Source organism: Moschus berezovskii, chromosome 3 (genome assembly GCF_049115385.1).
Source record: "Moschus berezovskii isolate FMDL1 chromosome 3, NW_MosBer_1.0, whole genome shotgun sequence".
Taxonomy (NCBI): domain Eukaryota; kingdom Metazoa; phylum Chordata; class Mammalia; order Artiodactyla; family Moschidae; genus Moschus; species Moschus berezovskii.
The window spans coordinates 52,682,516-52,699,110 of record NC_142462.1 but is presented as its reverse complement, the minus strand read 5'-3'; the positions used below and the strand labels follow the sequence as shown (position 1 = coordinate 52,699,110).

General features: G+C 36.2%; 1 protein-coding gene across 1 annotated transcript in view; it reads left to right on the top strand.

The window, feature by feature from the left end:
- The window catches only part of RELN (reelin), a 593,433-nt gene that overhangs the window by 397,718 nt on the left and 179,120 nt on the right, over nt 1-16,595 (top strand). Inside the window, exon 20 of the mRNA XM_055420724.2 lies at nt 4,142-4,378. Within this exon, the coding sequence (XP_055276699.2) occupies nt 4,142-4,378 (237 nt within the window). The remainder of the gene's footprint in view (nt 1-4,141; nt 4,379-16,595) is intronic.

Sequence of the window (16,595 nt, the reverse complement as noted above, 5' to 3'; positions counted from 1 at the left end):
CTTTTTTCCCTTTTCAACTATAGTACAAACTATTAGATAAGATTTTAATATAGTACTAAATTATAAATGCTGTTGACAAATATTTGTCAGAAATATATGTTAAATTATAATAAATCATATGAGATAATAACTCATAAAATCTTATGACTGATTTTTTTTAATTTGCATGTAACATAATTGAGTTATAAGTACAAAGATATTTTTCTAGCATATATAGCGTCCCTGGCAAAGATGAAGTGGAGGCTGTATTTAAAGCCCTTTCTTCAGGCCACTTCTATTTTCTTTGGCTTATATATTTCACAGTCTACAGTCACAATTGTGAGATTTAAGTTTTACTTGAAGCAGAGCCATCCTTCAGTTTGGGTAGTGATAATCAACATTTGTGATACAATTTCAGATGTGTCCAAAGAATCACCTCCTTTTCTAGAACACTTTTTGACCTGCTGACTGAAATTCCTTTAAAATAGCAGAAGAGGAGGATGGGAAAGTTAAAATAGCACTAGAGTAGGTATCTCTGTGGCTTATATCCACTGTCAAATATAAAGAGCTAATAAAGTTTGCCTTCCTGGAAGTACATACATGTTGAACATGGAAAGATGTGAAAAAGAGTTGAGGCTTTGGGCACTGAAGTGTGCACTGGCATCATAGCAAAAAAACAGGGGCAGTGATGATTTTATATACTTTGAAGTTTTGCTTAGAGCATTGAGAAGGCATTGGCAATCCACTCCAGTACTCTTGCCTGGAAAATCCCAGGGGCAGAGGAGCCTGGTAGGCTGCAGTCCATGGGGTTGCCAAGAGTCGGACATGACTGAGCGACTTCTTTTTGTTTTTATCCCTATATTTAGTATTTGCAAATAGATGAGAACTTTTATTGATATTTTCATTAGAAAATGAGGTAGCATGTAATAGAGATAATATTTAACAACTATTATGAGTAGTAAATATTATATATTATAAATGTTATAAAATTTAAGAATGCACCAAATGTGTTGAATCTATTCCTTCTAAGAGTATACACAAGACTAAAACTCAATGTTCTCACTCAGTAGAGACATATGAATCCTAAAGAAACATTTTGAAGACTCTCCATAATAAGCATTAAAAGAAAAATCTAGCAAAACTCAAGGTGATAATAAAAAATAATGAAAGCATGAAGAAAATATCATTGTCCTAAGTTAAATTGGCCTAAAATACATTTTTTTCTAACAAAGTTTCAAAATTCAGTAATCAATTTGTAACATGAAATTTAATTAATCTTTGTTGATATGAAAAATAATTATAGATTTAATGTGCTATTGCAAAGGTACGTTTAATCTTGCCTGCCATTTGACAGCAACATTTTTCTTCTAAGCAGAATCAAGGTGGCTTTTCAACACTAGGTATGTGCACAGCTTGAAAGATTAAGATCAGAGTGGAGATTTTTTTAAATGGAGAATATGGTAGTGGTACCAAGAATACTTTCATTTTATATATATTGCCTCTGTCCAAGAGACTCTTCCTTCCTCTTATATAAATATTAATAAAGGGTAACATAGCAGAAGTAGAATTTGATATGTTCTAGACACTAAATTACATTTTATGTGATAAATAATACAAACCATGTAAACTCGCCATAAGACAGTTAATTATATCTTCATGCCTCAGCCATATGCTGAATTTTCTTCAGTATGAATTGCTGTCTGTAATTGCTGTGGATTTCATATTGTCCCTTTCTGCCGTGGTTGTTAGAAAATGAAGTGTGATCCCTATTAGATATGCTAGTTGGCTAACTACTGTTATTCCTAGATGATTTCTAATAATTTGCTTACCTGTAGTTCCCTCAATAAGTGAAGAGTTCTGCTTGTTATTTATATTTATAAAAGTTAAAGTCTGTATATATCTGAGTTAATCTTTTAACTCTGTCTTGTAAACTAATTGGCATTCTTATTAATATAAACTTTATATTGTTGGTGAAACTGATATTATTCTAGATTTTTCTTAATTATGGGGCTTGTTTTTTTATTCTAAAATTATAAAGTCTAACAATATTTTATTTTTGTCTTGATTATTGATTATAAGAAATCCGTGAGCTTAGTACATATCCAAAAAAGGAAGCTTGAAACAGAAAGTTGACTTAAATTCCTGGGTTTTCATCTAGGAATAGTCAGATCAAATGGTTCCATAGCTATACTAGCCAGTCACTGTAATAGGTGTAGAGTAGGAAAAACAGAGACTCCCACCCCACCTGAAGATATAATGTCGTGATAAAGAACACAGACTCTAGAGCCATGTTCACTAGATCCATACCCTGGCATTGTCACTTAAAAGCTGCTTAACCTAAAAGAAAATATTTAACCTCCTTTTGCCTTTGTGTTTGAATCTCTATCAGAGTATACTGATAATATGTACTTATTCTATGCAGAAAGAATTAAGTCCTTTTTGTATACCAGATACCAGGTTCTAGGTGCTAAGATAAAATAGTGAAAAACAGAAAAAAGTCTATGACTTTGCCGTAAGGATAGTATTATTCCAGTTTCACAGATGAAGATGCTGAAGCACATAGAGGTTAAATACCTTCCCTGCAGCTACAGAGTTGTCAACCATTAGGTGCCAAGAGTCTGATTACAGACTCACAGTCTTAACATTTCTGCTGATGAAAATATCGGTCACTTCAATTACTGTTATCACATACATATACACTTTATTTTCTTTAAAATTTCCTGAGAAATTCTACTTCTCAGTTGTTAATTTTTAACATTGTTTATATTTTCATCATAGAGAATAATACCTGCTTTTAAAATTATTAATATAAAAATTATAATTTTCTAATAACAATGCTAATACAATAACATTATTAAATTAATGTATGATGTTTTTATTGTTGAGTCAGTTTGAATATAGTTTATCTTATTATTTCTTTGCTATGTTGACATAAATAATATTTAATTATTTAATAAATATTCAGAAAAAATAAAGTGAGAATTACTGAAATAACTTAAATTTTATTCTTTTAATAAACCCACATTGGTTAAAGTATTAGCCAATTATGTACTTAAAAAGAATAAGCTTATGGTAACTATGTCTTTTTAGCTTAAGAAATGCTTTTTAGTTTATATTTCTGTATTTAAACATTGATTTCTTCTATTTAAAAAGTTTGTTTACTCTCATTTCAAAAAGTCCTACCACTTTTTTACTGTTTATATCATCAATGATTGTAATCAGGTTATTCCATCCCATATTTTCATGTACAGATTATTTAAAGAAAAAATAGTCTTTATTTTTAATAAGTTTCAGTACACAAAAATTGTATTTTCAAGATGTGATTTAATGCTTCTTTGTGTAATAACTAAAAGATGAACATAATACAAATATTAAAATCAATCTAATTTTTCAGTAAATCCACCCTTAGACTTTGAAGTTTTTAAATAATTTTTTTCTAAGTTATCCAACTAGTTACCTGCCTTAGGGAGTTTTTCTTTGCTCACTAGGAAAAAGACTCAATCCTTTCAGTGTGCGTTAATGCAGACAACTCTCCTGGTGTTTAATTGTACACTGATGGAGATAAATGTCCCATTTGCCATTCGCTTCACATCTCACCTTGTGTATGGATGTGAGCAGCATGGTACTGTGATTTATGGAGCTTTCAAGCAGATGTCATTGCAGTGGCAATTAATGTATGGTTCCTGCTGCTGTGTACAATGATTGCTCCTGGAAATTAGATATTATTCTTAATTTTCTTCCCCATTTGTCAGATACAGGTTTGTTGTCATAGCCACCATGACAGAGCAAGTGACCTCGCACACTATGCTAAACTCATGGGAATAAGAAAGTGCCATGGTTCCTACCAGTCCAAAACTATAATATGTGTAACAAGCTGCCAATATTCTTTACCAGACTTAGGCGAATCTTGCCACATTGACAACTGTGTTTTATTGGGTTAGTGTCTCTGAGAGCAACTGAATGAAAGGAGTCATATTTTTGGATGTATCAAGAAGACTTTATTGCAGTCAGACAAGAAACTGGAAAATCTCAAAAATGTTTGTCATAGTGGGAGAATTATTTTTTTCAAATATTATACTGCAGAAAACAAGATCCTGCTATAAATGTTTGTATTTTAGGACACCAAAATAATGCAAATTTTTACTTCTGTTTTCTGCTTTAGAATAATCTCCGTAGAATTACCAGATGATGCAAGACAGTTTGGAATTCAGTTCAGATGGTGGCAACCATACCATTCTTCCCAGGGAGAGGATGTATGGGCTATTGATGAGATTATCATGACATCTGTACTTTTCAACAGCATTAGTCTTGATTTTACCAATCTTGTGGAGGTCACTCAGTCTCTGGGATTCTACCTTGGAAATGTTCAGCCGTACTGTGGCCATGACTGGACCCTTTGGTAAGGATTTCATCTTTGTTCTTGTTGCTACATTTTGCATTAAGGATTGAAACACAAAGATGACCTTCCAATCCATCTAGCACGTAGTCTTTTGTGTTAATTGAACATGAACCGTTTGAAAAGTCACTATTATGTCTATAAGTAAGTTATCTTGGGAAAGAAGACTGAAAACAAAATACTGATAGATTTAAATAAAGATAAATCTTACTGTATTTATTAATCTTGAATTTTTACTTTCGCACCATTACACATAAAAACACTCTTCACCAAGTGTTAATATCTAAAATGACTAACATATTCTCCCTTCAAGGAGGTCCATCATGATCACAGTGAAAATTGAAATCACTTTAATGACTATTTTAATAAAATTTCTCATGAGATGTTTTATTTTCATGCTGTCTTACATAAAGTCCAAGAAGTTTTTCCACCCCTGATTTGTTTACTAAGATCTCCTTTGTTTTAAAATTAATTTATTTTAATTGAAGGCTAATTACTTTTATCAAGATTGGACCAGTGACTTGTATAGCTAATGTCAGTGGAGTTTCAAGACTGTAGAATCTGTTAGTCAAGATACCGTTCATTCTTAGATTTGTTTCTCCCTATGATCATATGCAAACTTAATTATACATTAAGCAGTAAATTAATAATTTAAGACTGTGATTAGTACTTCAGAAACATCGGTAGGATGACACAATAGTGATTAACTAGAGTCAGGAGGTGGCTATGTTTGGGTAATTCAGAGTGGCTACAATGCATTCCACCAATTGGGAAGTAAAGGAACTGGAAGTTCCAGGAACTTGAAGACCTGAAGGAAGAGCATTCAGCTGCAGGAACCTTTGTAGTGCAAAGACTCTCATAGCATGAGCGACTGTGGCATGTTCAAATATCAGGAAGTATGCCAGTGGTGCTGGAGCCTCAGGGATGAGGGAGCAAATGTCAGAAATGGAAGCCAAGAGATGTGCAGAAGCCCGATCAGGTAGGAGTTTCCAGGCTTAGAGATGCTACATTAAAACTCAGGTCTGTAAAATCTCAAAACTCACAGCCTTCATCCTTGTGCATACTACCCCTCTCTGGGTGTCCTTAGAACTTTAAGCATGATTGAAGAATAATTTTCTGAGTCTTTTACTTTCTCTTGAGTCATGGTCAGACCAATTTAATTTCTCCAGATGAATCTCACCAAAAGCCATTCACTGCAATTGTCTCCAGAGAGCATATCATAAATGACCCATCAGTGACCTTATCATAATTAGAGGTAAATTTTACACACCATTGCACATAAAATTACCTTTGATGGGAACTGTGCATAGACAGTCACATCTCACACAGCAGGCTAAAATTCTAGCATCAAAATGACAGCTAATGGAATGGAAGTATAGCTGATCACTTTTGCTGTGAGCACTGTCCAACTAGATAAAATGAAATTTCTATATGACAAAATATAAAAGGTTATATTCTGTAGTTTCTAGTTGATAGCCTCAGATGCTTGTTTTTGTGCATGTCCTTTTTTTAGTCCCAGAGTCTTCAAAGAAAATAAAGGGGTGACGCAAATAAGATACAAAGATGTAAAACAAAATGAGAGTTCTTGGAATTTTATGATTCTGAAATTTTAAATTGACCTGAATTAACCTGAATTAACCTGAATTAATTAATCTAAGTTGATCTTATATCATAAACTGTATCCCCCAAGTTTGTGTAGCAGTTTTTCTTTCCAGCACTTTTAATACAACAAAGAATCATATCATGAATGCAAGTCCTGTATCATGTTTATTTTTTCATAAATAGTTCACATCTGCTCAAATAAACTCCAAAGTTGCTGAGCATTTTAATTTAACACTTGGGTTGAATGCATGATAACAGCAGTTTAATTTCTGTGCTTTGATCAAAACCCTAAGAACAATATTCTTTCACACAAGCCTGATGAATATTCTTAACCCACCACTGCTTTAATTGGTGGAGATACATTTACTTTGTGAAAGTACAATCACAGTAATTATAGAAAGCCATAAGAAAATATAAATAATTGTACAATCCCCATGGGCACCTTGAGCAACGCCATAGGAATTTTATTAACAGCCACATGTGAGCAATCAGATTTGACTTTCTGATCTTCTCTGAAACAAAAAGGAGTTGTCCTGGTTATGAAACAACATAGAGTATACTCTGGTGGTGATAATGAGACTAGAGAAACACATTAACCGCTTTAATAAGGACATGAAAAATGCTCTCTACTCATTAAAATGAAACAACATGGAAGGTTTCAAACTGTTCCCATTTTCTTAGCCAATGAATCAGAATAAAGCCCCTTTTAATGACACCGTTTTCTCTCTGCTGCTGTTGAGGAATATATTGTTCAAGTTCAGTGTGAACTCATTTCAGTGATGTTTTTCAGAAACACTTATTACAATATTAAAATTCAAATGATGATATTGACCAACTACTTAATGTAACTCCCTAGTCTTAAGACAAGTCTGTTTTTTTCTTTTTTAATGTAAAACCTTTGGAGCATGTTAAGTAAAACTTTTTTGAACATGTTTGAATATGTGGCCTCTGGCCTTCAGTGACCTTGCTTCTCTCAAGGGAAATTTTGAAATGTATACATGTTTGCCACAAATGACTGGTGTTAAATTAATTATTGTTGGCTTTTCCCAGCTGTGAGTTCATTTGGTTCTCATTTTCTGACTTATGACTTTTCATGGGCATGGATTCCTGTTACTGAGAGTGTTCTCCAGGGAAAACCTGGACAATTGCTTTTTCATTAGAAGAACTACAGTCAATATGCTATAAATCACTTTACAATATGTCATATTAGAGCACGTTTTTCCATGTGGAAATGAATTGCTTTTAATTATTTGTAGTACTTTCCTTTCTTCCATGCATAGTCTCTGAAATCAGAACCTCTGTCTGCTTTATGTTCTAAAGATAGTCTTTAAAGCTCTTTCCATGTATTTTAAAATCACTAAGGGAATTATTTTAATTGATATTTATTAAAGGTGAATTGACCGATACTATTAGAGATAATACCAAGGCACATTTATATTCCTCTGTCTTTTCTAGTAGACTAGCTAAGTATACAGGTGGGAAGGAATTGCTTGTTTATTATGCAGAGTTTTATTTTTTTTTAATGTAGAGTTTTAGTTTCAAAATGTGTAAAACTGTGAGAGGATGGTCATTATAGCATATTAGAATTGTCAGTTGGTTTTAGTAGAAGACATAAAGAGTTTTCCAGACAACCAAAGACTAAAGGAGTTCAGCACAACTAGATGGGCTTTACAAGAAATGTGTTAAAGGAGCGTCTTCAAGCTGAAACAAAATTGCTCTGATAACAGGAAAACATGTAATAAAATAAATCTCACTGGTAAAAGTAAATATATAGTTAAATTCAAAACATTCTCATGTTGTAGTGTTTGCTTGCTTGCTAAGTCATTTAAGTTGTGTCCAACTCTTTGTGACAACTATGGACCATAGCTCACCAGGCTCCTCTGTCTATGGGATTCTCTAGGCAAGAATACTGGAGTGGGTTGCCATGCCTTCCTCCAGGGGATCTTCCTGATCCAAGGATCAAACCCATGTCTCTTATGTCTCCTGCCTTGGAGGGTTGGTTCTTTAGCCACCTGGGAAGCCTTATGTTGTAGTGGTTGTAGGTAAATCACTTATAAATCTAGTATAAAGGTTAGAAGACAAAAGTAGTAAAAATAATTATAATTACAATAATTAGTTAACAGACAAGATAAAAAATATGTAAATTATGACCCCAAAACATGAAACATGGTGGGGGAAGTAAAAAATGTGGAGCTTTAATATTCATTTGACTTAAGTTGTTATCAACTTAAAATAGACAGTTATATATATAAGGTATTTTGTATAAACCACATGTTAGCTACAAAGTAAAAACCTGGAATAGATACACAAAAGATAAAGAGAATGGAACCTAAGCATATCACTACAGAAAATCATCAAATCATGAAGAAAAAGAGCAAGAGAAGAAAGGAAGAAATGAATTACAAAATTACAAAAGAAAGAAATTACAACCAGAAAACAATTAACACAATGACAATAGTAAGTTTTAGTAAGTCCAAACCTTTCAAAAATTATTTTGAATGAAATGGACTGAATTCTCCAATCAAAAGCCAGAGTGGCTGAATGGATTAAAAGAAACAAGACCCAACTATATACTGCCTCCAAGAGTCTCACTTCAGCTTTAAGGTGGCATACAAACTCAAAAGGATGGGAAAAGATATTTCATACAAACAGAAGCCAGAAGAAAGCAGGAGTAGCTATACTTGTATCAGACAAAATAGACTTAAAGCAAAGACTCTAATAAAAGATAAAGCTAGGTGTTACATAATGATAAAGTTACTAACCCAACAAGACTATAAACATTTGTAAATATTTATGCACCCCAACATAGGAGCAGCTAAATATATAAAACAAATATTAACAGACATGAAGGGAAAAATCAACAGCTATACAATGATAGGAATGGACTCAGTTCTGTACTTTCAATATTGGATTCATGTAGAATATCAGTCTATATGAAAAGGTCAGTCTTCATTCCAATCCCAAAGAAAGGCAATGCCAAAAAATGCTCAAACTACCGCACAATTGCACTCATCTCACACGCTAGTAAAGTCATGCTCAAAATTCTCCAAGCCAGGCTTCAGCAATATGTGAACCGTGAACTCCCAGATGTTCAAGCAGGTTTTAGAAAAGGCCGAGGCACCAGAGATCAAATTGCCAACATCCGCTGGATCATGGAGAAAGCAAGAGAGTTCCAGAAAACCATCCATTTCTGCTTCATTGACTAAGCCAAAGCCTTTGACTGTGTGGATCACAATAAACTGTGGAACATTCTGAAAGAGATGGGAATACCAGACCACCTGACCTGCCTCTTGAGAAACCTATATGCAGGTCAGGAAGCAACAGTCAGAACTGGACATGGAACAACATACTGGTTCCAAATAGGAAAAGGAGTACGTCAAAGCTGTCACCTTGCTTATTTAACTTCTATGCAGAGTCCATCATGAGGAACGCTGGGCTGGAAGAAGCACAAGCTGGAATCAAGATTGCCAGGAGAAATATCAATAACCTCAGATATGCAGATGACACCACCCTTATGGCAGAAAGTGAAGAGGAACTCAAAAGCCTCTTGATGAAAGTGAAAGAGGAGAGTGAAAAGGTTGGCTTGAAGCTCAACATTCAGAAAACTAAGATCATGGCATCTGGTCCCATCACTTGATGGGAAATAGATGGGGAAACAGTGGAAACAGTGTCAGACTTTATTTTTGGGTGCTCCAAAATCACTGCAGATGCTGATTGCAGCCATGAAATTAAAAGATGCTTACTCCTTGGAAGGAAAGTTATGACCAACCTAGATAGCATATTAAAAAGCAGAGACATCATTTTGTTAACAAAGGTCTGTCTAGTTCAGTTCAGTTCAGTTGCTCAGTCGTGTCCGACTCTCCGCGACCCCATGAATCACAGCACGCCAGGCCTCCCTGTGCATCACCAACTCCCAGAGTTCACTCAAACTCTGTCTAGTTAAGGCTATGTTTTTTCCAGTAGTCATGTATAGATGTGGGAGTTGGACTATAAAGAAAGCAGAGCACCAAAGTATTGCAATGCTTTTGAACTGTGGTGCTGGAGAAGACTCTTGAGAGTCCCTTGGACTGCAAGGAGATCCAACCAGTCCATCCTAAAGGAGATCAGTCCTGGGTGTTCATTGGAAGGACTGATGTTGAAGCTGAAACTCCAGTACTTTGGCCTTCTTATGCGAAGAGCTGATTCATTTGAAAAACCCTGGTGCTGGGAAAGATTGAGGGCAGGAGGAGAAAGGGACAACAGAGGTTGAGATGGTTGAACGGCACCACCAACTCAATGGATATGGTTTGGATGGACTCTGGGAGTTGGTATGGACAGGGAGGCCTGGCATGCTGTGGTTCATGGGGTCGCAAACAGTCGGACGCGACTGAGCAACTGAACTGAACTGAACTGACAGAGTTTAAACTGAGTTGTATAATTGACTAAGACTAAGCAATGCAGAGGGAAAAAAGTTTGTACTTTTATCCTCCTTGAGAATTCCAGACCCCCAATCTCCACTTTGAGAACCCCAGACCCCTTTTCCTCCTTGGGGACCCTGGACTTCTTATCAATCTGCCTAGGAATTACTCTCTCAGGTACATGAAAAGATGCTCAACATCACTAATCATCAAGGAAATGACAAATCAAAACCACAAGGAGATGTCACCTCACACATATTAGAGTGGCTATTATTGAAAATAGGAACTAACAAGTATTACCAAGGATGTGGAGAAAGGATATTCAATGCATTGTTCTTGGGAATGTAAACTAGTGTATCTACTATGAAAAACTATATAGAGGTTTCTCAAAAGATTAAAAATAAATTCCATACTATCCAACAATTTTACTTCTGGGTATATGTCTGAAAAAAATGAAATCATTGTCTTAAAAATATATTTTTACTGCCCATGTTTGTGACAGCCTTATTTACAACAGTCCAGACATGGAAACAATGAAAGTGTCCATCAGTGTGTGAATGTATGATAAAGAAAATGTGGTACATACAATGGAATGTTTTCAGCCATAAAAAATAAGGAAATTCTACCATTTGTGACAACATGGATGGACCTTGAAAAAAATCCAAACTTGCAGATACAGAGAACAGATTGGTGTTTTCCAAAGGTGGGGAGAAAGGGGTGGGCAAAATGGGTTGAGTTATCAAAAGGCACAACCTTTTCACTTACAAGATAAAGTTCTGGGGATATAATGTGTAGCATGACTATAGTTAACAATCCTGTATTTTATCCTTGAAATTTGCTAAACAAGTAGATCTTAAAAGTTCTCATCACAAGAAATAATTTAGTAACTATGTGAGGTGATAGATGTTAACTAATCGCAGTGATCATTTTGCAACATATACGTATATCAAATTTTTATCTTATACACCTAATATAGTGGTGTATGCCAATTATATCTTAATAAAACTAGAAAAAAGTAAAAATTGATAAGATGAACTAAGAAAAACTAATTTTTTTCTTTAATTATGCTTGAGGAAATGGAGATTCTTTTAAAAGAAGATTTAGAAATAAGAGAGATGTGTTGTAGAAATGTTGAAAGTGTCTGCTAGTTACTTTCATGGACAGTAGAAATAGAAGTTATATAATATTACTCAATGTGTCTTTTTTTTTTTTTTGCATATACAAGTGAATCACTAGCTCCAGTCATGGTAGGACCACTTTTTAGAAGAGAAATTTCCTAAAGGAAGTAGTGAAAGTAGAGAGAATATAAAAGAAACATGCAAGAAATGAAACTAGCTATGAATGACAAAAGGCATGAGGAAAAAGAGGGTGATGTTTTTTGTGGTATGTAATGTTGTGATGGGAAGACTTTGGAAACCTTTTAAAACCAGCCCCAGGTGACATGGTCAGCCTGGAGTTGTACGGAAGCTGATTGTAAAAGAAGGATAACAGCTGCAGGATGGGTGGCCCAAATCAGAGGGAGTGGACAAATGGAAGCAAGTCAGGACATTCAAAAAAATGTATATTCATATCTCATGGGGCGTCTATAAGCATGCACAACAAAAAGGAAGCTGGATACTTTATAAGAAGCAAGAGTTGCCTAAGGTTCAGGCTAAAAGTGTGTACATGCATGCTAAGTTGCTTCAGTCGTGTCCAACTCTGTGTGACCCTATGGACTGTAGCCTGCCAGGTACCTCTCTCCATGGGATTCTCCAGGCAAGAATACTGGAGTGGGTTGCCATGTCCACCTCCAGGGTATCTTCCCAACCCAGGGATAGAACCTGCATCTCTTATGTCTCCTGCATTAAAGGCAGATTCTTTACCACTTGCACCGCTTGGGAAGCCCAAAAGGATCCTAAAAGCCTGTTTATCTCATAATACAAATTAAATACAATTCACTTCCAATAAGAGGTAGGAAATAGTACTGTAGCTCTACTAACATTGAAGAAAATCAATAATATATTTTTACATAATAATATAACAACTGAACAATGAGTGAAATGTATTTTAAGCTATATAAGAAGAGCTATAAAGTAGTTGTCAAGGTACTTCTAAGTTATAAGAATCATCAGGTATCAACAATAATGTGTAGTGATGGATAACATAAAACGATTTCCTAATTGATCAGGAGAAATCCCTTCAGAGCTCATGCTTGCACACACCTGATATATACATTTAGCAAGAAGTGGGCCAAACATTTTTTAATGAGATCTACCTTTTCTTCTAGGACTTCCCTGATAGCTCAGCTGGTAAAGAATCTGCCTGCAGTGTGGGAGACCTGGGTTCGATCCCTGGGTGGGGAAGATCCCCTGGAGAAGGGAAAGGCTACCCACTCCAGTATTCTGGCCTAGAGAATTCCATGGACTCTAGTCCATGGGGTCACAAAGAGCTGGACATGACTGAGCAACTTTCACTTCACTTCAATCTTTTCTTCTGCTATCTTTTGGTTAATTTTTCAAAATAGGGTTTATGTGTTGCAGACGTTAAAAGTCAAGAGTCTTTCCTACATGCTGATGTTTATTCCTTTGGACTGGTCTCATGAAAATAGTCATGAGGCAAAGGAGGTTGCCTGATACTAATATAAGGGATGTGTCACTTGTAAACATTCACAAAGGAGAAGTTGGGTTAGTGCCCCTCTGAAACTTTGGATAGCCTTCATCTCTTAGCTCACAAGAAAAACAAATTTATGGCTATCCCTTTATAAAATGTATCTGCTTATAGAATAAAAATAACAGCCAAGTAAATATCTTTAGGATTTTTCTTTCATTGAACATCAGCCTATAATTTATATAGAAATTTTGTCAGTTTAAATTGTTTATTAGTAATCCTAGAGTATTCTTGGGATTATTTTTTTACAAAGACTATTAAAAAGAATAAATCAACTCAAATTGTGCTGCTGAAGAAAGTCAGTTGTAGTGAACTCATTCCCAAGAGCCATTTCAACTACCATTTCACAGTAAGTGATTAGGAAGGTTAGCAGATAGATAAGGTTAATACACTGAGTGACAAACTGAAAAGTCACTATTATTTTCAACAGCTGTGAAAAAAGTATCTTCAGTGCCCTAGGAAATACCTCTATAAAATTGATAATGTAATTGAAAGTTGCTCAGTCGTGTCCAACTCTTTGCAACCCCATGGACTATACAGTCCATGGAAGTCTCCAGGCCAGAATACTGAAGTGGGTAGCCTTTCCCTTCTCTTGGGGATCTTCCCAATCCAGGAATTGAACCCAGGTCTCCCACATTGCAGGCAGATTCTTAACCAGATGAGCCACAAGGGAAGCAATGTAATTGAATACATTCCCAAATAGATTTATAAATGACTTTCTAAAATAAATCCTATTTACTAGGTTTTTTCTTCATGAGGATTTCATTACATGAAATTTTTATTCATTGATAGGCTAACATATATTCAGCTGTTTATTGATTGCACTATAGGCACTATTTGTCCTGTAGGTATAGTACTTGGTACTGAAGATGAAGATAGACAAGCCCTTTGTTTGTGGAGCTTATTTTCTAGAGGAGAAAAACAATAATGAAAAAATTTGTGATAATATTCCAGATAGTGACAATTGCTGTGAGGATAAAGGAGTGGACTGTTAGGTAGCATAAGTGGAAACTGAGACTATTTTAGGTAAGATGTTTAGGGAAGCCCTCTTGGGAATGTAGAGACCTCAGAATAATGAGAAAGAAATACTGAAGTGAAAGTGTACAAGGAAACCATGACAGGTAGAAAGAACAGCAAGATCAAAGGTCCTGAGGCGGGCAAGGAACTAGATTATGTTAGGGCCTCAGAGAGCAATAGAGAAGTTTGGGATTTTATTCTGAGCATTATGCATGCTATGTGCTAAGTCGCTTCAGCCGTGTCTGATTCTTTATGACCACATGGACTGTAGGCCACCAGGCTCCTCTGTCCATGGGATTCTCCAGAGAAGAATATTGGAGTGGGTTGCCATACACTCCTCCAGGGGATCTTCCCAACCCAGGGATCAAACCTTCATCTCTTACACCTCCTGCTTTGGTGGACAGGTTCTTTATCACTGGTACCACCTGGGAAGCCCCAGTGTGTTATGGGTTATGAGAATTCAGTAAATAATTTGAAGCAAGGGGGTGATGTAATCATATTTTTAATATAGCTGCTGTGTGAGAATAGATGGTATGAAGTAATAAGAAAAGCTCAGAGGCCAGTAGTGTCATCCACATGTACTTACTGGAATATTGCTAGAAACAGTCTGATGGGCCACTTGAAGATATATATTGGAGAACAAAAGCTTAGAAATGAATGCCAAAGGAATGAATAAAATGGCTATGTTCCCAGCATCACGTCTTGTTGATGTCCACACAGTTGACTTTTGAGTCATTTATTTCTCCAAAGTTAGATTTTCCTAAAAATCTTCCTAAGAACTAGGCAGCTAAGTGAGATTTCAGAAATAAGAGAACCTACCACTAAACAAGTTAACAATAGAAGTCTGCATTTCATGATCTGGATTCAAGGTACCTCTGGCTTGTTGAAAAAGCAATTCAGTAGGCTGAGATTGTTACTTTCTGCAGACAGTGGTTCACAGAGCTCTGCGGTAGGCCCTGGGTGACCTGACCTAGTCAGCCTTTCCTGTCTCCCTGCCTGTCATTCATCCCACCCCAACCACATCGTCCTTCCTTCTTTACTCCTTCTCTACTCCAAGCCAAGCTCTTTCCTTTCCCAGCACCTTTGTCTTGCCTATGCTTCTTCCTAGGAAGTTCCTTCATTGGTCTCAGTGCCAAGTCTTCAAGTTTTCCAGGGAACTGGAAAAAGTCCAAGGACTTGAAAAATGAATATTGTTTCAAAACTAATTTTTTAAATGGTAAAAATAAAATTAATCAATTTAAATTAAGTATATGTAAAACACAACACATGCCAACTCCATTAACTGCTAAATTTAAATATTCATAAAATTTTATGCTGTTGGTAATAATTTTTTGGTCAGATTCCTGAGTATGTTGAGAAGTCACAGCCAAATGTATGTTCTATGCATTACAAGTAGCCAAATAAAATTCAAAGGCAAAATTATAAAATCTACTTGAAGGTTTCTGCACCAAAAAAAAATATACATATATGTAATGTGGAACATGGGTGAATTTTAATATGCTTGCCATGATGAGTGATGGAGTTTCCAAAATTAAAAGTGTCAAAGTCCTATAAAAGTCTTAAAATTGCCCTGCTTCAATACTCACTAAATTAGTACACACTAGGTGACTGCATCGGAGAAGGCAATGGCAAGCCACTCCAGTACTCTCGCCTAGAAAATCCCATGGATGGAGGAGCCTGGTGGGCTGCAGTCCATGGGGTCGCTAAGGGTCGGACACAACTGAGCGACTTCACTTTCACTTTTCACTTTCACACATTGGAGAAGGAAATGGCAACCCACGCCGGTGTTCTTGCCTGGAGAATCCCAGGGACGGGGGAGCCTGGTGGGCTTCCGTCTATGGGGTCACACAGAGTCGGACACGACTGAAGTGACTTAGCAGCAGCAGCAGCAGCAGGTGACTGCATATGGCAGGATAAAGAGAAAATTTTGGAGAGTCCTTGTGTATCTTCCTTTCTTGCCTCGCCTCTTCCCTCCAAGCTAAACATTTTCATTCAGGGCTCTCAGGCCTAACTATATGGGGCCAGTATGTTCCTTCCTGAAAGGAAGTGAGATGCAAGAGGAAATAGGAAGGAGATAACAGAGAGAACAGGAGTATATTGAAAAGGCAAACCTTAATTATAAGTAGTATAAATATGGACTGGGCAAGTTCACTTCAACCAAAATTGGTTTTGGGGTTATTATGGATGCGATGTAAGAGTAACAGGAGTAAGAGGATCCAGGACAGCCAAAGATCTGAGATGAGTTAAAGTTATTAACAGAGTCTGGAAACAGCAAAAGCTTCTCTGATTCCTCTCCTCTCTTCAGAAGAGTTGGGAAGTCTTATTGTTGAAAAGCGCTCCTGACAGCTTCGTGCTAAGTCACTTCATCATGTCTAACTCTTTGCAGCCCTGTGAACTGTTGCCCGCCAGGCTTCTCTGTCCATCGGATTCTCCAGGCAAGAATATGGTAATGGGTTACCATTTCCTTCTCCAGGGGTCTTCCTGATCCAGAGAGCAAACCCACCACTCTTACATCTCCTGCATTAGCAGGTGGGTTCTTTATCACCAGCACCATCTGG